This window comes from Phaseolus vulgaris, chromosome 9, assembly GCF_000499845.2.
Source record: "Phaseolus vulgaris cultivar G19833 chromosome 9, P. vulgaris v2.0, whole genome shotgun sequence".
Lineage (NCBI taxonomy): Eukaryota > Viridiplantae > Streptophyta > Magnoliopsida > Fabales > Fabaceae > Phaseolus > Phaseolus vulgaris.
The window spans coordinates 22,273,548-22,293,831 of record NC_023751.2 but is presented as its reverse complement, the minus strand read 5'-3'; the positions used below and the strand labels follow the sequence as shown (position 1 = coordinate 22,293,831).

General features: G+C 32.4%; 3 protein-coding genes across 3 annotated transcripts; all 3 read left to right on the top strand.

Annotated features, from left to right (window-relative positions):
- The first annotated feature begins 1,424 nt into the window (after positions 1-1,424).
- LOC137821890 (alcohol dehydrogenase) lies at positions 1,425-5,145 on the top strand. The gene is made up of 10 exons (XM_068626684.1): positions 1,425-1,851; positions 2,384-2,520; positions 2,609-2,655; positions 2,758-3,083; positions 3,167-3,249; positions 3,339-3,414; positions 3,728-3,789; positions 3,872-3,967; positions 4,096-4,257; positions 4,834-5,145. The coding sequence occupies exons 1-10, from the start codon at positions 1,812-1,814 to the stop codon at positions 4,948-4,950; spliced, it is 1,146 nt and encodes a 381-aa protein (XP_068482785.1). The 5' UTR covers positions 1,425-1,811; the 3' UTR covers positions 4,951-5,145.
- Positions 5,146-5,589: 444 nt separating this feature from the next.
- LOC137821891 (cell wall / vacuolar inhibitor of fructosidase 2) lies at positions 5,590-6,587 on the top strand. Its single transcript, XM_068626685.1, has one exon. The coding sequence runs from the start codon at positions 5,906-5,908 to the stop codon at positions 6,440-6,442; it is 537 nt and encodes a 178-aa protein (XP_068482786.1). The 5' UTR covers positions 5,590-5,905; the 3' UTR covers positions 6,443-6,587.
- An 8,697-nt stretch (positions 6,588-15,284) lies between these two features.
- Positions 15,285-17,331, top strand: LOC137821737 (SKP1-like protein 14). The gene is made up of 2 exons (XM_068626473.1): positions 15,285-15,991; positions 17,084-17,331. Exons 1-2 carry the CDS (start codon positions 15,346-15,348, stop codon positions 17,086-17,088), a joined length of 651 nt encoding a protein of 216 aa, XP_068482574.1. The 5' UTR covers positions 15,285-15,345; the 3' UTR covers positions 17,089-17,331.
- Positions 17,332-20,284: the final 2,953 nt, after the last annotated feature.

Sequence of the window (20,284 nt, the reverse complement as noted above, 5' to 3'; positions counted from 1 at the left end):
ACTAAATTTTATTAATCCAGTAGCCTTCATGTAAAACAATTCTTAATATTGATATATACCAATCACTTTGTTGAGTTGAGGATTGTCTTGTATACACATCTTTGATTCTATGCAATACCATGCAGCCCCTCCTCTTTAGCATTGTATTATTTACTCCATTCTGGAGTTAGGGCCTTGCATTTCTGAATCCTAGATGTATTCACTGTTTGGACTCTATAATTTACACTTATAATAGTAACATCAACAATTATTAAAAGAAGATCAAGTTAAAAATTACTCTTTATCTTCATCTTTTATTTTCATTAAATTTAACGATTAAAGATGAATCACTTGTTAGAACTCTTGGTAAGAAAAACAATGTTCTTTTTTAAATTTTTTCTGAAAGTTATTATTATTTATAGCATAGAAATGAGAACGGGTGCTGAAGCAGAGTTTTATTATTACATTTCTACTTTATACTGTTTAGTAATTAAAAATTATTCTATGATTTTCAAAATAATTACAAAATCTTAACATGACTGTAAAATAATTACCTTTAATGACTGTAAATTCATTTTTTATTCAACTGTTGCCTCAGTAAGTGATTAATTACCAGTTGTTAAAAATCAATTTCATGATTGATTAGTGAGACGTTTACGAGGCCTAGAACTGTCCGTCAACGTGTTAATTTCTTTACAAAGAATGCTTATAGTGAGATTCATATCTCTGAGGCGTTTATCAGTGTTACTCTTACATCTATCTAAAATTCAAATATAACAAAAATAAATCTAACTTCCAAAAATAAAAATAAAAATATGATTTGTTAATTTCATCATTTCTTTTATGATTTAGGATTTAGGTTTAAGAATCATAAAAAACCATTTTAGTTTAAATTCATTTAAAAACAATATTTAAAAGGATAAATATAATATTTAAGAGAATAAATATAATAATCTTTTAAAAATTAAAATTTATTGTATAAGTTTCTATTATTATAGAAATAAGTAACAATTTCAAAAAAATTGAAACTTATTTAGATTATATATGTATTATCCAGAATTTTTTTATTTAAGCTCTTATTATATCTTCATATAATGTGAAATTTTTTAAAATTGTTAATTTGTCTTTAAATAAATTTAAACTAAAATATTATTTTCAATGAAAGAAAGGGATGAAATGACTTAAATAAATCATATTGTTTTTTTCACTTTTTAGATTTTAGACCGATAAATTAGATTTATTTTTGTTATATTTGAATTTTAGATAGATGAATTAGATTATTTTTTGTTATATTTGATTAATCTTGTTCATAATGATATACTATATGAATATGTCACCGTCCTACATTTTGGAGATTGGACGAAGTGTGTTTGTGTCAATATTTTAATTAAGAACCTTACAAGTTGCGTCTAATGTTATGTAGTCTGTTAGGCCTCAACCTGCTTGACTTGTTCAGTTCCTATTGAATTGAAGCCTTTAGAAGTGAGGTTTCACAAGTTGTAGGATATCTGCAATTTGGTTTGTTATTATATCATACATAAGTTCAACCACCAGAAACCAGACATTAGAATTAGAAAGACCAAAGGCGCCGCTGTTTGTAAACTTTTGTTGTTAGTCAAGGGAACCAAAACCAGTGGATTCCATGGTTTTTCTTTCTCCTACTGTTTTGATAATTTTAAACCTCGGAGATGACAATTCTTCTTCATTGGTGCACTATATATATTCCACAGAAACCAACCCGTTTCTGTACATTGAAAAAGAAAAGTACTTGTGTGTTCTGTGCAAGTGATTACTGATCAAAAAGTCAATCAAGGAGTTTAAAAGCAAAGAAAATGGCTTCAAGTACTGCTGGAAAGGTCATAAAGTGCAAAGGTAACTGCATATTTACAACTGTACCTGTTGCATTGCAATTGTTTTATTTTATTTATTGCTTTAGTTTTTACTGCGCAAATGGTCTAACTAAGATATCCATTCATTGCTTTCCCAGATTGCATGCCTATACTAAGAGTTATTTGTGGAGTGTTTACTTTAGATACTACAGTGAAGAGTATAACCAACAATTAAAAATCTTATGAGTCTTGTGATTTTCTTTTTCCACTTTTTTCCCTAATTATGAGTCTTCCAATGTGTTTTCCTCATATGCTTGCCCAGTTGTTCGTGTTGAGCCATGCAACCATCAACTTTCTTTAATTGCGTTGCATGCATTTGTCTTATCTGCTTCTTCTTAATACACATAATATGTTCCTTTTTTGTAACTTTTAGTGATTAAATAATATGTTTTCCTCTCTTATGGCAAAGTGGTAGCGCTCTCACATAAGTGGTTACTTAAAAAGGCTACTCATCCCTAAGACTTTAACTTATAACCTTGATCATACATGAGTTGATTAATAGTACTACATTGCAGCTGCGGTGGCATGGGAAGCCGGAAAACCGCTGGTGATAGAGGAAGTTGAGGTAGCTCCACCACAGGCTAATGAAGTTCGTCTGAAGATCTTGTTCACCTCACTCTGCCATACTGATGTCTACTTCTGGGAAGCCAAGGTAATCAATGGTTCTAATTTCTAAATCATAGTAGTTCTGTAAGTATAACTGAACATATGCTGAAATTGTTAGATTGGATGTTTTACAGGGACAGACACCTCTATTTCCACGGATATTTGGTCATGAAGCAGGAGGGTATGCACAATTTCCATTTATAAAACAACAGCATCTTTCTTAATCTCAAATTTGATTGTATATATCTTATGTTTTAAACCTTGTTTTTTTCTTTGCTTTCAGAATCGTGGAAAGTGTTGGTGAGGGTGTGATAGATCTCAAGCCTGGTGATCATGTGCTTCCAGTCTTCACAGGGGAGTGCAAGGAGTGTGATCACTGCAAATCAGAGGAAAGTAACATGTGTGACCTCCTTAGGATTAATACTGACCGTGGAGTGATGCTGAATGATGGCAAGTCAAGGTTTTCAATCAAAGGACAACCAATATACCACTTTGTTGGAACCTCCACTTTCAGTGAATACACTGTAGTCCATGTTGGCTGTGTTGCCAAGATCAACCCCACTGCCCCACTTGACAAAGTTTGTGTTCTGAGCTGTGGAATCTCAACAGGTTAGAATAACTACATTCTGCTCTTTTAGTCAATTGTAGACTTTCTCTTTCAATTAAGTATATCATTGGTTTTGTTATTGAAGGTCTTGGTGCTACACTGAATGTTGCAAAACCAAGAAAAGGTTCATCAGTAGCTATATTTGGATTGGGAGCAGTGGGGCTTGCTGTGAGTTGCCTTGCCTCTTCCCAATAAAAGGAAATTTTGGTGCATCTATCACTGCTCAGTAACTGTTTTTGCTTTTACATTTTCTGTAGGCTGCCGAGGGAGCTAGACTTGCTGGAGCTTCCAGGATAATTGGGGTTGACTTGAATTCCAAGAGATTTACTGAAGGTGAGTAACAGTTAAAAAACCTTGTACCCGCACACACATGCGCTTACATTACATACGCACTAGGAAGAGTTTATTTGAACTCATGGAAGATGCTCATCATATTTCTGAAATCTCCTTTTAGCTTATTCTGATAAGCTTGATAGACTCACATCACTTTTAATAAGAATTTGTTAAATATATGCGTAGTTAAACTATTTCTCCAGATATGTTCATAAACACCTTAATCAGCTTGCTATTCAGGATCCTGATACATCAAGAACTTTAAATAACTCTGCATTGATTCTGTTCTGAATGTGCTTATTCTGGTCTACAGCTAAGAAGTTTGGAGTTACTGAGTTTGTGAATCCAAAAGATTATGACAAGCCAGTTCAAGAGGTTTGTCACCAACTATTAACTGACCAGTCATGAAATTATACACATCTTTTACGCTTACTTGAATCTCTTTAATTCATTTCAGGTGATTGCTGAAATAACTGACGGGGGAGTGGACCGAAGTGTTGAGTGTACTGGCAGTGTCGGTGCTATGATCTCAGCATTTGAATGTGTGCACGATGTAATGTTCCTCAAGCTTCTTCTCAAGTCATTTGATTTTTCCATGATTTTAACTGCAGTGTATCAATGGATGTCTTCAAATGCTAAGTCCTAAATTCTCATTCTGACTTCCTCTGTATAACTCTTTAGGGATGGGGTATAGCTGTACTTGTTGGTGTGCCAAATAAAGACGATGCTTTCAGAACTCATCCAATTAATATCCTAAACGAAAAGACTCTCAAGGGTACTTTCTTTGGCAACTATAAACCACGTTCTGACCTCCCATCAGTGGTGGAGATGTACATGAATAAGGTCAGTGGGTACATCATTTAGGAAGATTCTTAGTAGAATTTAAGTTAAAACTCAACCTTATAAAACTAGTAACTTATAAGATAAGATGAGTTCACTTATATGTTTTATCATTGTTTGTTTGAATTTGAAACTAGTGACTCACTTATATTTAATATGCATCCACACATTAGTTGAGATTCGAGATTGTTATGGTTATTGGTTTTTCTGTGATTGGAAACCATCTTAATCATGTGAACATGTTACATGCCACACTGTCACCTGATCAATCTCGGTAATTTCAACCTTTTCTTCATACCTTGTCATTGTGGTTAATGACTACACATGAGAGTTTCTTTAGTCAAAGCATGCTGGAAAAACAGTGCATAGCAATTTCTTTGTGAAAAGTAGCTTTCGTTGACTAAATGGCACTGTTGTTGGATTTAGACACTAAAATATATGTATTGTCAACCTTTTCTCATAGCTTTTCAGTGGGAAACTTCCGTTTGTTTTTCTTCTGATACTTCATGTCAACCTTTTGTAACTGCTCCTGACTTGGAAACTTACTCCTTTTCTTCTTTATTGTTTCAAATGTGACAGGAACTTGAACTGGAGAAATTTATCACCCATGAAGTACCTTTTTCGGAAATCAACAAAGCCTTTGAATATATGCTTAAAGGGGAGGGCCTGCGTTGCATAATCCGCATGACTGCATAGAATTATTCAAACAACTACTTTGATAGTCGGAAAATAAGTAAATAAAATATAATTGATTATGTCTTTAGCTGTGGTCATTGTAACGAAACAATCTTCATAAGTTTGCTTTAAATTTCATGGGGGAAGTTCAGTACTCATGTAAATATCGTGTTTATACAGAATAAAACAAACTACTGATGTATTGCTGGGATTGAAGTTGATAATCTTAAGTTGGAACAGTCTACTAAAAATCTCTAGAATGCTAATAACAATGCAGGATTGAAAATTTAACTTTCAATAAAGTTGAGTCACTAAACACAAAAGTTGTTACTTTTTACTTCTGTAAAAAGAACCCAATAATTGGAAGCTAAAGCTTCTGCAGTGACCAATCCACTATGAATTGCCAGAGCAGGAACATTTGAGACCATGCTTATATTGGATTGAGAGTCTAAATTTCTTGTTGGTTTATGACCCGTGACTCTAGGCTATAAAATGTTTGCTAGCAGACAACATAACATTATGAGTACCATACTTTCTACCTTCCAAATAAAGCCTTGAATCTATCAAGAGTTTAGTAAATACAAGAAGAAAAAACCAACTAGTTTTGACAACTTAAGGCTATCCCCCCAAAAAATACTTAAAAGCAAAAAATAATTTCCAAAGAGATTCTTTCACGAACAGAGCTTATCACGTGACTCTTGATCAAACCCTGTACATCTGTTATATGCAATATATAAAATATTGTGATAATTTCACATACCCTTACCCTTACAAACCTAAAGATTAAAGTAAAGTATACATGTAATCATGAAAACACAAGACAAAGCAGATCTAAATAAGATCTTAAGAAGAAAGGAATCATATAACTCTACTTCTTGACTTTATTGCCCCACTTTTCTGTATATGAATTGTCTCCTCTCTTTTCACCCCTCCCCCTCAGAAAATCTCAAGATAGCAAGACCCTTCCATACTCTATATGGCTTCTAAGATCTTCTTCCTGTTTCTCCTCTTTCTAGCATACCCTCATCAACATGCTTGTGTGAATGGAGATGCCACTCTGATCAAGAGAACTTGCAAGAACACCAAGTACTACAATCTATGCTTCTCTTCCCTCAAATCCGATCCAAGTAGTCCAAACGCAGATCCTAAGGGCCTAGCTGTCATTATGATCGGGATTGGAATGACCAATGCCACTTCCACTTCTTCCTATTTGTCTTCCAAGTTGCTTAGCCCCTCCAACAACACAACCTTGAAAAGGGTCATCAAGGAGTGTGCAGATAAGTACACATATGCTGGTGATGCTCTCCAAGCTTCAGTGCAGGATTTGCTTAATGAGGCTTATGACTATGCTTACATGCACATAACTGCTGCCAAAGACTACCCAAATGCTTGTCACAACGCTTTCAAACTGTACCCTGGTTTGACTTATCCTCTGGATCTTGCTCGTAGAGAAGATGGTTTGAAGCATATCTGTGATGTGGCAATGGGGATTATAGATAATCTTGATTGGTAGGTGTATACATTTCAGTATAGCACTTTGTTATGCAAAACCATGTTAGTTATATCCTGTCTCTGGTGTTAAGTTTGACAACTTTGTATCTTGTTATGTTCTTGGTATAATATATTAGACATAAAAGGATTAGTCTACTTGAATTTAACTAACCATCTTAATGTATTTATATACGGAGTACCAAAATTTGAGAAAATATTAGAAAAAATCCACATTCATACTTATATACTCATGTTTACAAAGTTTAACATTCTTTTAGTATCAAAACCGTTGCAATGCACACACTACACAAACAAAACAATCTTTCAAACATGTTATGTTATATGTGTATATATTTTAAAGTTTTTACATACAAATTATGAGCATCATATATTTTATTTACATATGAACATCACTATAAAAATAAAATAGTATCCACATATAATTAGTCAAAATAACTTTTTCCACCCTTGAAAATGGAATATGCAATCAGAATATCTAGTTCTTTCATGTCAATTGTGTATGTTGAAGACTTGACAGTTGATGTATACAGGACATAATAAAAGATAAAAGTTAGAAGAAAGCTAGCTTACACCCTATGAAATCTATTTATATTTTTGGCTTTCTTATACTAGGTAAGGTTGTAAACTTTTTCGTCAATCCTTTTTTTTTTTACTAAAAACAAAAAATTGAAAATTGAAAACTTTACATGCAATAGCTATATAATCAAAATTAGTATTAATACACATTTTCCACTTCTCACACAAAGAAATACTAAAATGTAGTGTCCTTTGGATCTCAATAATATAAAAAACCGTAGTTTGTGGATTGCTTGATATGTTTTTTGTGATAAAAAGAATTTGAGACTCAAGTGAAATTAAATAAAGTTTAATAACAACACTGAATGATTAAATGATTTAAATAACCTGAAAGCACAAAACTTTTTCTTTGACTTTATTGTTAGAATATAATTTTCAAAAAGAAATAAAAGATCTCACACTACATTTCTAATATGTCTCCTCATCCTTTCTTTTGGTAAAAATGGAAATAAACTTTCCTCATCCTTTTTAAGTTTAAAACCAAACAAATATAATAAGGAATTTCTCTAATAAAGGTTAAAATATATGGCAAACATTTATTCATTCATTTCCTTACCTTATTTTAAATAAAGGATATTGTTACATATATATTGAATTTTGCAATATATATGCTAACTCATGCATTCTAAATTAATATTGCCTTTTATAGATATACTTACATCTATACCCTGTTATAAATTGTACATATTAGTAACGTGGAAGATTTTAAAAAATAATTATTAATGTTTTTTTTTTTCGAAATTGATGTCTTCCTTCTAGTTTTATGCATTAAATCTACATCCACTTGATCAAACATTATTTTTATACTCAGAATAATTTTTTTGAATAAGAGAAATAAATATAAATGATCTAAAGTTTAACATCAATGTCTGAAAATAGGTACAATATACATGAAAGAAGCATCACAACCTTTGGAAGACCTTCTTCAATGACATGATTTCCATTGATCTTCTTGAAACTTTGATTATCATATAGTTTTTAGAGCATAATATATGCATGATAATATAAAAAATGCTATTATTTTAATTGTTATATATGTTAATTTTTTTAGTTTTTTGTAGTTGTTATCTTAAAAGTCATACATTTAATTATGATTTAAAGCTTTTACAGTAATAATATAAAAGGTACTAAGTTATAGTTTTTTAACTTATTAAAAAGTTAATATGTTTTATTATTAGTTTTAATAAAAAAAATATTAATAATGGGGTAGTTGGGGTATCCAAATCCATTTACTAAAAGACTGTATATATTGAGTAAAGCTATGCAAAAGCGAATCTTTTTCAAAAATGTGTACTCAACAAAATTACTCTTATAAGAACAAAAGTTAATTGTCAAGCATATATATTTCTACAATTTCAGCTCTCCCAAATTAAGATGCAAAGTACTTGTAAGCAACTCTAGTGAGGGTTGATTTTCTTCTTGAGTTGTAACTTTGGATAACTGTGTTTGGCTTTGTCTTCAAAATATTTTCTAATATGTAGCATTTCTATAAAAAACAGACTACTTTCAACCCAAAGACCAGTGTCACTGTTATATTTTCTTGTTTTTCTCTGTCCTTTTGAACATGCATTTCCCATATTTTCTCTGTCCCATTGTTAATATGTTTTATTGTAACAATGGTAACAAAGTAAAAGCTATTAAATCTGACATAAAGATAAAGTTGGGAGTGGTTGAAGTTGTTCATTTACATTTACGTATAAACTTAAGCACTGTTAAAAGGAATGCTAAAAGAACATTGAACTAAAGAGTAAAAGTGTATTAAATTTAGTTATCTGTATAAATGATAAAAGTTAAAAAATTCATGCCTCAACTTTTATTTACTATAATAATAGATAAATAATTAAGTGATTGGGTTAATTTTGCATGCTTTATATAGCGCTTGCCCACTTGTTTTGCAGCTGTTTAATGCTGCCAAAAAGGTAGATAAGGATTGTTCAAATAATTCATTTCCCACTAATGAAAGTGTATGAATTATTTGAGAGATAATAGTGCTAGGTCATAGTCAACTAAAGAAATTATGAAAAAGGTTTAATCATTGTTTCAAGTTACTGTACCACAATAGATATCCCTGTGGAAGCTTGTGGAAGTTTTGCCTCTATTCTCCTTATAAAGAATCTAAAGATCTTAAACAAAGTTGATTGAAATATTTATTAAAAGTTGATTTACGATATTTTAGCTCAATTTGCCTTTTAACTATGCCTTTAGAAAGATATCTTAATTAAACCATCGAATTCATTTATGAAAGTATGTGAGATATTGTCAACTAGGTTTTTAAAATATGGAAAATAGTGTCTTTGAAATTGTAGTCCATCAATCAAATTAGTCCCTCCAACCTGATTTTTAGTGACATCCTCAATCAATAAACATTGTTGAATACGCTAAAAGTTTGTTACCTTTATCAAGCATAGCCAAAGTAGATTTCAATACCTACGTCCCACCAATAGATTCCAACACCAACCAATTCCTGAAACCTAGAAGTTTTGTTCTCTGAATGTTAGTTAACATATGTTTCACAAGAAAGTCATTAAGTAAAATAATTTCTTTAACTTAGATAGGAAATTTTACCATTTTTAAGACATTCAAATTAATTGAATTCGGATTGATCTCATTTTTTTTCATTTTTTAAATGTCTTATTTGAAAAATATAATTTAAATTTAGTGAATTTTAATTCTTTTGTTTAGATAAAAAAATATTTAAGTTACCACCAACTTCAAAAAAATCATTTAAATATTAAATAATTGTTAAAAATTCAAATAATATCAATATTGATAATATTTTGTAATAGATCTTGATTGATGTTATATTTCAAAGTGCTTCAAGTTTTTTTTTTAATTTTATATTTGCAAAACTTTTTCTCAATTTATGTTAACCAAATTATTTTCAAGTTTTGATATGTTAGATCGGGTCAGACCTAGGTAGGATAACATCAGGTTAGATTAATACAAGGTTGAGTTGAGTCAGCTCGGGTCAGAGTCAAGCCTAATTGACCTAAGCTTAGGTTTCGAGTTCGTTTGGACCAAGTTGAGTCGAGTAGGCCCATACTAGGTTGATCTGGGTTGGTCCAGGCCAGGTCAAGCTGACTGGACCCAAGTTGAGCTGATTCAAACCTAATCAAGGTAAAATTGAGTGGACTGAGCCAAGGTTGAGTTGAGTCGTCCCGAGCCAAGGTCGAGCTGAGTTGGCTCGAGTCTAGGTTGAATTGAGTCAGCCTGAGTCTAGGTCGAGCCAGTTTAGGTTGAGCCACCTCAGGTTGAGCCCAATCGAGGAAAGCCCACATTTAATCAGGTTGGGGCAGGTCAATGTTCATTTGTGTCGTTCCACGTTCAGCCGAGTTGGGCTAGGCCTAGGTCGGTCCTAGTCCGGTCAAGACAAGATTGAGTCGACTCCTCTTGGACCCAAGTTGAGCCAAGTCAACCCATGCTCGGTTGAGTCGAGTCAGGCAAGCCTACATTCAGTTGAGTTGGAGGGGATCCATGTTCATCTGAGTCGGGGTGACCCATGTTCAGTCGAGTTGGGCTAGTTGAGGTTGGTCCTAGTCTGATCAAGACTAGGTTAGGCCTAGCCCGATAAAGACAAGGTTAAGTCGAGCCTACCGAAGCACATGTAGAGTTAAGTCAACCCGAGCCCGGTCGAGTTGTGTCAGCCCGAGCCTAGTTGAGTCAAGTCAACCTAGGCCAAGGTGGAGGTGAGTTAGCATAGGCTCAGGTTGAGCTGAGTAAGGAAAAACCCACATTCACTCAGTAAGGGTGGGTCCACGTTCATCTGAGTTGGGATTGACCCATGTTCAGCTGAGTTGGACTAGGCCTAGGCGTGTCCTAGTTTGATTAAGACCAGGGCATGCCTAGGCTGATCAAGACCAGGTTAAGTCAAGCTCCGATTAAGCCAAGTCGGTCTGAACTTGGTCTAGTCGAGTCAGCCTTGGCCCAATCGAGTCGAGTCAGCTTGGGCACAGTCAAGACGAGTTGTCTTGGGTCCGATCGAGGCTAGTCGACTTATGCTTGGTTAAGCTGAGTTGGCGTGGTTCAAGTCAGGTGGAGCTGAACCAAGTCCTAGTCAAGCCAAGTTAGGGCGAGATCATGTTCAGTTGAGTTTGCTTAGGCCCATGCTGAGTCAAGTTCGGTTGGGTCCAACTCGAGCCATTGTTTAGGTTGGGATTCAACCTAGGTGGGATCGAGACAAATTAGGCTAGGTTTAACCAAGTCAAATTGGTTTTGTGTTGGGCCAAGGTCTCGGGCTGGGGCAATGTCAAACTAAGTTAGGTTGATCTCACATTAGGTTGGACCAAGTCTACCTAGGCCCAAGTCAACCCAAACTACATAGACCAAAATATGAATTTAAGAATATGAAGAGTTTTAAATTCTTACTTTTAGATAAAATTTGAAATTCTTTTATTGTAAGTAATCCAATTACTCTAATGAAATTCTAGGATTTCAATTTCCTAATGCGCTATCCAAGCACAAGGTTAAGCATTTTTAATTTTAGTTTTTAAAGGAAATTTTGTTAAATATGAGTGCGCTATCCAAGCACAAGGTTAAGCATTTTTAATTTTAGTTTTTAAAGGAAATTTTGTTAAATATGAGAATCATGTAGTTTGTCACTTATGATTTAATGCCTTTTTAAGTCATTTCTACATGTAGTTATTTTGAAAATATTTTCCCAATTTTTTTATTCTTTTCCAAAAAACATCTAATAAATTAAAATAGCTAAAATTTTGAGAAGGACATTTCACTGAACAATTATTTATCCTTTTGACTAAATTTTTATTTTAAAATCTATAAATAGGGACCTTGGAGTAACGTTCAAAACATCGAGAGGTCTCGAGAAATCGAGAGACATTAAGAGAGGTATTAAGAGATGGAGAAACACAAAGGATAAGAGGATCAAGTGAGATTCGAAAAGAGGTTTATATATAGAGGTTCTGTCGGATTAGACTCAAAGAGTCTAAACTTCTGAATCAATCAATATACAAGGCCAAAACCTCAAAAGAAGTGAAGGCCAATCTTTAGAGAAGGAAAACTTGAACCCAAGCTATCAACAACATTCAAGGATCCGTGTTTGTTGTGTTTCGCTTCTCATCCTAAACTATTATTGTAAGATCTTATCATGAGTTGCTAAATCTATATTGTTGAGATTGAATGACTATGTGATATTTCAAAATTATTGTTGTTTATAGATGCATGTTTCTCTTTTATATTCAAATTCTTTGGGTCTGGTAGTGTACTTAATGCTCAATGGTGAGGAATGACCATTGATTGTCCATAGGGCATGGTGATTTCATGTTTATGGATCCTATCTAGCCAGTCATATGATTCAATGGTCGTAGAGCGTGGAGCTGAGACTATGGTGAATTATTTCATACTAATGCGGAGATAAGTCATAAAAGTGACTTATTGCTCTATATAACCTTGCACGAGGAATCGACTTGGTTTGGCTAACCAAGGAACATGGATTTTGAATAAAACATTGCATTTATAAATAACAATAACAAAGAAAAAAGCACAAAGCTATGTCTTTCCCAACATTTGTGCTCTATTGTTATTTCCTTGTTTCAATGATTTGTCTAAGACTTCACCTCTCCATCTAATTATTATTATTATTATTATTATTATTATTATTATTATTATTATTATTTATAGTTGCTATTTATAAATATTACATGTAAATCATCTCCAAATCACATATTACTTTTCTTAGATTATACTAACTTTTCTAACCACTAACCCTTTTCATTTTTTTTTATTAATTTTCAGTTTTTTTTGTGTGGAAAAGAATCACTTTAATTGCACTTGCATGGTAACAAGAGGCAACTCCTTTTCAAAAGATTTGTTGTTTGAGTAGAACATTGAGAAATTTTTGAGATTTGAAAGAAAGAAGCTCAAACAAAGAAAGGAGATTCAGAAAAAAGATCAGATCCAACCTCCCCAACCTCACCTAACTCTCAATCCCACATAATCCAAATTGAAGAAATGACTGAAAATAGAAAAAATGAAGTTGGTAGACTAGGCTATTCAACAAGGACCAAAATATTTTTAAGCATAGCCATGTCCACTGCAACAAGATCATTAAAGATGAAACCAACATTTTAAAGCTTAATAAGTAGTCATAAATCGACAGGAATGGATCATGAGGATATACCTATACCCATTTATCCACTTTCTATGAATTGATAGGTACCATGGGATTTGAAGAAAGGGATATGGAATCAGTGTAATTAAGATTATCCCCTTTCTCATTAGCTTGCAAGGCAAAATAGTGACTTAAATCCTACCTTAATTAAATCTTGAATAATTGGAATGATATTGAGGAGAAATTCATAAATAGGTTTTTTTCCACTCTCTTGATTTATTAAATTCAAATATGATATGTCTACATTCAGGCAAGGACTAAACGAGTCTACATTCAAAACCCTTTTGAGAAAATGCCATAATCAAAGAGTTGGAGGACATAATGAGGTTGATGTAACAACAATTAGTCATGATGACGAAAAGACATGTTGCAGACATTTCATCAGGTACTAGTCAAGTTCACCCCAGTAGTATGCCGAAGACTTTGGTGATCACTCCCTTCCTTGATGACCAGTGTAAGTTAAATTACTTGCTCATTGTGTTCTATATTTTTATTTCCTTATATTGTTATGTAAATATAACTTTCATTTCATTTTAACTATTCTTATTTTTTCTTACATATACTTCCCATTGCTCACTTAGTCTTATACTTTGGAAAACATTATATCTATTAAATTGAAAACTTTTTTTCCCAATTATGTAATATTCACATAATATTTGTACCTTCTTTCATTAACACATTGACTGCTATTATATTTTAATTATTACTTCTTATGTTTGGTATTTTTAATTTTTATATGTTTTTTTTTATTAATTTATGGATTGCAATTTGGACTTTATTTGGATTAAAAATTACCAATTGTCATTAGACTGCAAGATTGGAAATTAATCACTTGTTTATAATTAAAGACTAATTTAGAATCTAAAGTAATTAGTAACTAAAATCTGAGTAGTTTAATGCTTGATATCAATTTAAAGGTTATTTTTTAAATTTATATTAATAATAGAAACTATTTTAGATACCAAATAAGTTTTAAGTTTATAAAATAATATCTAACTTAATCAATATTGATCACTAATTATTTTATATCTTTAAATTAATTGCTATTTAATAATTTTTTTTATAGTATATAAAACTTGGTAATCTAATTGATAAATATAAAATAACATCTAATTATATAAACTTATCATACAAATAAAAAAAAATTCTATGTAAAAATATATTATTATGTACTTATAACTTTTTTTTAAAAATTTAATGTTATATTTATTTTTTAAAGTTGTATATGTTTTTTTTTTTTAATTTGAATTAGTCATTTTATGAAAACTATTTTATTTAATGAGTATTAATAAATTTAAATTTTTATTTATTTCATAAATTACATTTTATTTGTCAATTTAAACTAATTATTTTTTATCTACCATATGAATGCTTTTTTACAATTTTTATAATGTACTAGAAAAACATTAAATAAAAGTTAATTTTAAATATAAAAAAAATTAATTACTATATTTTTAAATTAGATACTATTTTATAAAATAAAATATTATTAATATTTAATACAGTTTCTATTCTAAATTGATATTTAATTAGCTATCAATATTTTACATACAAAGTATAAAATCTAAAGTAATTGGTAACTAAATATAGTTGGTAGATAAAACCTAGGTAATTAATTAGATACCAATTTAAAAATCAGTTTATAATTTTTTATTTATAATAAAAACTACTTTAAATACCAATGTTTTTATAGCTTATAAAATAGTATCGGATTTAGTTAATATAATAATTAATTACTATTTTTTTAAATTAATTTTTATTAAATAATTTTTTTTAATGATATAATTTTTATATATATGAAAAATTTATACTTTTATTTTTTTAATTTTTAGTATATAAAAAATTTAAATGTAACCTAACAAATAATAAAATAGTGCAGAAATTATATCTATAAAACTAAAAATATATAAAAATAGATAAAATATTAAAAATATTAAAATAGTACAGAAATATAAAAAATTAAATAAACTTGAAAATAATTAAAGGAACTTGTAATTAATATATTAAAAAATTTAAATTTAAGCATTAAATGATTAAATAAAATTTAAATTCAATTGAAATAATGAATAGTGTGTCCGGTTTCTCCTCCTATAAAAATGCATTTGTTCGGTTCAATTTCAGAGGTAAAAATTTCTGTCATTTTCTTGTACTTTCGACTCCTATAAAGAAGATCTTTCTCATGTTTGTTTTTCTATGTGACAATGGCAGAAAAAACTGAATTATCCAAGACGGAAATGGCTGAAAAAAATGAATCATCCACGACGGCAACGGTGAAGAGCGCAGAGGAATTGGAAACGCACAAAATGAGCAAAGGAGAAGCGAGTGAGCCTCCCATTGAAGAACTCAAGAAGCTTACAATCATGAAGGAAGAAGAAGAAGAACCGACGGTTAAGCTAAAAACTTCTGAAGGCATCATCTACTATGTGGAAGCCTCCGTCGTGAAGGAGATGGAAACGGTGCAGTCTGTGATCGATGCCACTGGAGCCAGCCCCGGCGTCACCATTCCTCTGCAAAACCTAACCAGCTGTGAACTGGGCAGGATCCTCGAATTCCGGGCGAAGCGGAGCCGTGTTGGCAGCAACCCGATTGCATTGAGAAAGTTCGACGAAAAGTTCATGGCGAAGCTGACCCCTGACCAGATGAAGGAACTGTACCTCACTGCTAACTATCTCAACATGAGTCATTTAATGGATGTGATATCCAGGGCAATTGCAAACTTCATCAAGCACAAGAGCGCTGAGTTTGCGCGGGATTTCTTCGGCGTCGTTAGCGATTATACGCCGGAGGAGGAGGCGGCGTATCGTCAGGCCAACGCATGGGCATTCAAAAACTTAGACAAAGAGTCAGGTAAATTACCCTTTCCGTTCTGAAAATTACTCAGATGCTAGGTTAAATTGAAGTTAGTGTTCTTAACAATTGTGCAAATGCTACTTTATGACTTAAGAATTAGGGTTGCTAGGTGAAAATACTGGGGTTATTATAGCTCCAAGATTTTATTATCGAAAGAAAAAGAATTATATATAAACAAAGTATTAGAAGTTCTCAAAAACATATACAAAACAGAAAATATTTTAAAAAAATAGTTACGTATTCTTCTTCAATCCTATCTTTATTTTTCTCTGGTTATTTATGGTGGTGAACGAAATTAGTGTTACATTTGCATGATGCTTTTCCACTCACAAGATATTGTAGTTGATTCTAGTTTTGAGTTGGGCACCAATCCGTTGCATCTACTCCTTGCCTGTGACATATTGTAGTTGAAATACAATTTCTTTCTTTTATCAGCAAAAGAACAAATAATAGACTTAGATTACACCACTCTCACTACCAAAGGAAACTCCCACTCCATAACTGCTTTCAGGTTTTTCATTTCTATATGCTGCAGTTTTGATTTATTTTCCTTATTCAGTTTTGCCTCCCAAGCCTGTGTCACTCCCCATAGTTGAGTTTGTTGAAAACTAAAACTTCCTTTGCATCTAATCTCCCATCTCACATAGTTTTCCATAACTTGTTCCATTTCCTGTTAAGTTTCAGTGAAATAAATTGTTGAAAGTGATGTTTTGCTTGATTATAATAGGATGTACTTTCTCTAAACCACTTATTTCACATGTTCCACACTTGACATGCTATCATGCAGGTAAAAAGCAAATGGTTAATTGATTAATCTTTTGATCCACACATACATAGCACACAAAATACTTTTTATCTTTATTTCCCTGTGGCATATACAATAAGGGGAAATATATTATAATACAATCAATATTGAAACGAGCACTATACAATGGTATTATAATTATTATCACAAATGGCACTATATCAAACAAATATATAATGTGCATATATATTAATTATGAGACTTGGAACATATTATAGTGCATGCACTTCATTGCTAATTATACAATTGTAACTATAGTATGATATTTGTTTGTATTGATGCAGTGTAGCGTGCGGGGAAAATGTTTGTTAGGATATTCTTGACTAAAGTGGACTAAAGTCGCTAAGGAATAAATCATAAGAGCTGGTTTCACACAACATTACCCTTCAGCATATTATGAATCTTGTGAATGATTATATAAAACGAGGGTTATCTTGTACTCTGTTATCAAGCTCTGCATTATGGCCTCAAATATATATGTATTAACAAATTTACCCTTCTGGACAATGCAAGCATGCCCAGTATTTTATGGTTTGCAATTACAGATAAGAATTTAAGGGAGCCTAAAGTTATAATTTAGTTTATAACTAATTTGTTGAAACAAATAAGTCAAAAATATAAGGAATAGGTAGTTGATTTTTTTTTTATGTAATTAAAACATAATTAAAACTTATATTTTAAGAAATAATAAAATCAAAATGTAAAAAATATAAATAATTAGTATTTTTTAAATAAATAAATATTGAATAACGAACGTACCTTCCATTATTGAAACTTAATGAGATTATATTACGTATTTACGAGAGTTGAGTAAAAGTACATGTAAATTTGAATAATTTGAATTGAAAATTGATATATGTTATATCAAATTGAAAAGTTATACTTGTATTTGTATTTAGATATTAATCTAGGTCCAAAAAGCATATAAATATAATTTTATTATTTATTCACTTGAGCATTATAGAATTTTATGCATATGGATCTCCACTTAATATGTTTCATCAACAAAGTTTGACAACCATTTTGAAGAGGAATCATGTTGACTAAAGATCGGTTTCCTCTAAGTTTTTCCCAATCCACCTCGAGTGGTTCTAGTTCAACTTCGATAAGAACATTTGACACCCACTGTGGGATCTAGGTAACACTATTTCCAGACCACAAATCTTAGTACTCACTAAAAGTCAGACTATCACATCAACATCATCATATCGTGAGATGGATTCATCTTCCCTGGATGCTCTCAAAGCTCATGTGGAGAGTATTCTATAGAGGAATGAAATCAATGTCTAAAACAATATCGTTGGCTTGTAGCACAATTTCTTTGAGATTGTCTAGTGAGTTGAGCTTCACTTAGACCCTCTAGTAAGTCCAACATAAAGGGACCATTTAACATGTTTAACACTGTGAGACCGTCTAGCATGCTTTACATAGTGAGACCATCTAACAGGTTAATCATTGTGAGATTATCTAGCATATTAAAGTTGTAGACTTGTCTAACTCTTTTTGAACACAACGAGACCATCTAATGAGTTTAACTCTAAAAGACTAACTAGCTTGTCTAACTTTTTTTGAACATAACGAGACTGTATAATGAATTTAAATATAAGAGATTGTCTAACTTGTTTAACTCTTTTGAACGTAATGAGATCGTCTAATGAGTTTAACTGTGAGAGACCATCTAATAGGTGTATTATAGGACCGTCTGAGAGGTTTAATCCCAATAGACCGTTTAATGTGTTTATTTTAAGTTTTGCACATGAGGCAACTTTTTTATAAAATTTAGCACAACATATAGTGTTTGTTTTCATCAAAACATTCATAGACGTAATTATCCTTATAAGATCATCTAGTGGGGTATTAGACCATCTAATAGTGATTAAACCATCTAGTGCCTTAAAACGAGCCAACTTAGCTGGTTTTCACCTCTTCGCACCCAAGGCCATGAAAGCTCGACTTTGAAACAAATGGAAGTGATTGTGTGTTGAAAAGTACAACGAATCCTCAGATACTGAGGGACATGTCAAGGCTGACCTCATCTAGGCAAACATTTTTTTATTTAGACTTTTAGGAGTACATAGTCAATTCTTTCCTACTAATCTCAAAGGACCAATCATCAAATGATATTATTGTCTACCTTAAAATTCCATAGACACATTTGATACTTTTTGTGCGAGGTTCTCAACTTGGTTTGTTGGTTGCAAGCCGATGTTCGCATGCTCAGTCTCACTCCAACACGTCATTCAAGGAGATGTCAAGTCCCTACAACAATATAAGATGGTTTGCCAAGGCATCCACTAGTATTCCCGATTTGCATCCGACCTTGACCACACATTCTCTATTTGTAGCACTTCATCCATAGATATTTTTTTGACTCTTTGTATGTCAATCCACCCGCCAATATGATTTCAATCTAGGCCTTCACAATCATGTATATCAAAATTGTAGAAACCTTGTAAGCCAAAAAAAAAGGGCAAAGGCTCAGTCTACCACTTCAGCTCCCAATACTCAAACTTTCAAGAAGAGGTGTGTCAGGAAATATGAAAACTACACTTTTCTCAATGTTAGCCGAGATGTCACAATCTAATAAGCATTTAATCTTGAACTAGTTCGAATACCTCAACCTACATATTCTCCTCCGTTCATTGAGGTTGTTTAGACTCAACTTGTTGAATTTCAGTATGGTAGAGAGCTTTAAAGGTTTAGTCTGGATGAAGCCCTAACCAACATACCTTGTTGATACTGCAAAACCTCGATTCGGTCTAGATGGAGCCTTAATAGCCATACCTTATTGATACCTAAAAATGGTTCGGTTTGGATGTAGCCTTAACAGACATACCCTGTCGATACCTAAAAATTCGTTTAGGTCTGGATGGAGCCTTAACAGGCATACCTTGTCGATACCTAAAAATTTGGTTCAGTCTGGATGAAGCCTTAACCGGCATACCCTGCCGACACCTTAAAACAAATAATCAGACTGATTACTCTACTCGTTAAATTTTCTTTGTTCAATTAAGTTAGATGAACACAACTTGTTCAATTTTTCTTTGTTCAATTCATTATCTGACTGAGGAACCTAACTTGTTTAAATAAAGATACAATATGCGAAGAAACGACCATTTCATTAATGAAGAAAGATAGGAGGAGGCCAAACTTCGGCCTCGAAGGTAAAGTGATAACATGCCACATCCCGACCGCAGGAAGAAAAAACTAAAGTCTGAGACTTACTGGTCTTTGCAGGTTGAGTTGCGCTCTTCAATGCCCTAATCTCCGCCCTCAGCAAGATCCGACCCTCAAACACCTCGTTTTCGGGATCGAACTCACCAAACAGTAGAGAACCATTGTAGAGGACGTGAGCCTATCGAACGGCTTGGAAAAAACTTTGGTTGAGCAGCTCTAAAGTCTCATCAATGTTCCTATCCGGCTTCGCCTCGATCGCTCCATTCTCGGCCTCTAACTCGGAGTTCTCGGCAAGCATTGAGATCTTG

Bases quoted from the DNA above. Each gene is read 5' to 3' on its own strand.
- LOC137821891 (XM_068626685.1), top strand. From the start codon at position 5,906: ATGGCTTCTAAGATCTTCTTCCTGTTTCTCCTCTTTCTAGCATACCCT.
- LOC137821737 (XM_068626473.1), top strand. From the start codon at position 15,346: ATGGCAGAAAAAACTGAATTATCCAAGACGGAAATGGCTGAAAAAAAT.
- LOC137821890 (XM_068626684.1), top strand. From the start codon at position 1,812: ATGGCTTCAAGTACTGCTGGAAAGGTCATAAAGTGCAAAG. The intron at 3,084-3,166 runs GTTAGAATAACT...TTGTTATTGAAG, and splicing joins GAGCTGTGGAATCTCAACAG to GTCTTGGTGCTACACTGAAT. The intron at 3,415-3,727 runs GTGAGTAACAGT...TCTGGTCTACAG, and splicing joins TTCCAAGAGATTTACTGAAG to CTAAGAAGTTTGGAGTTACT.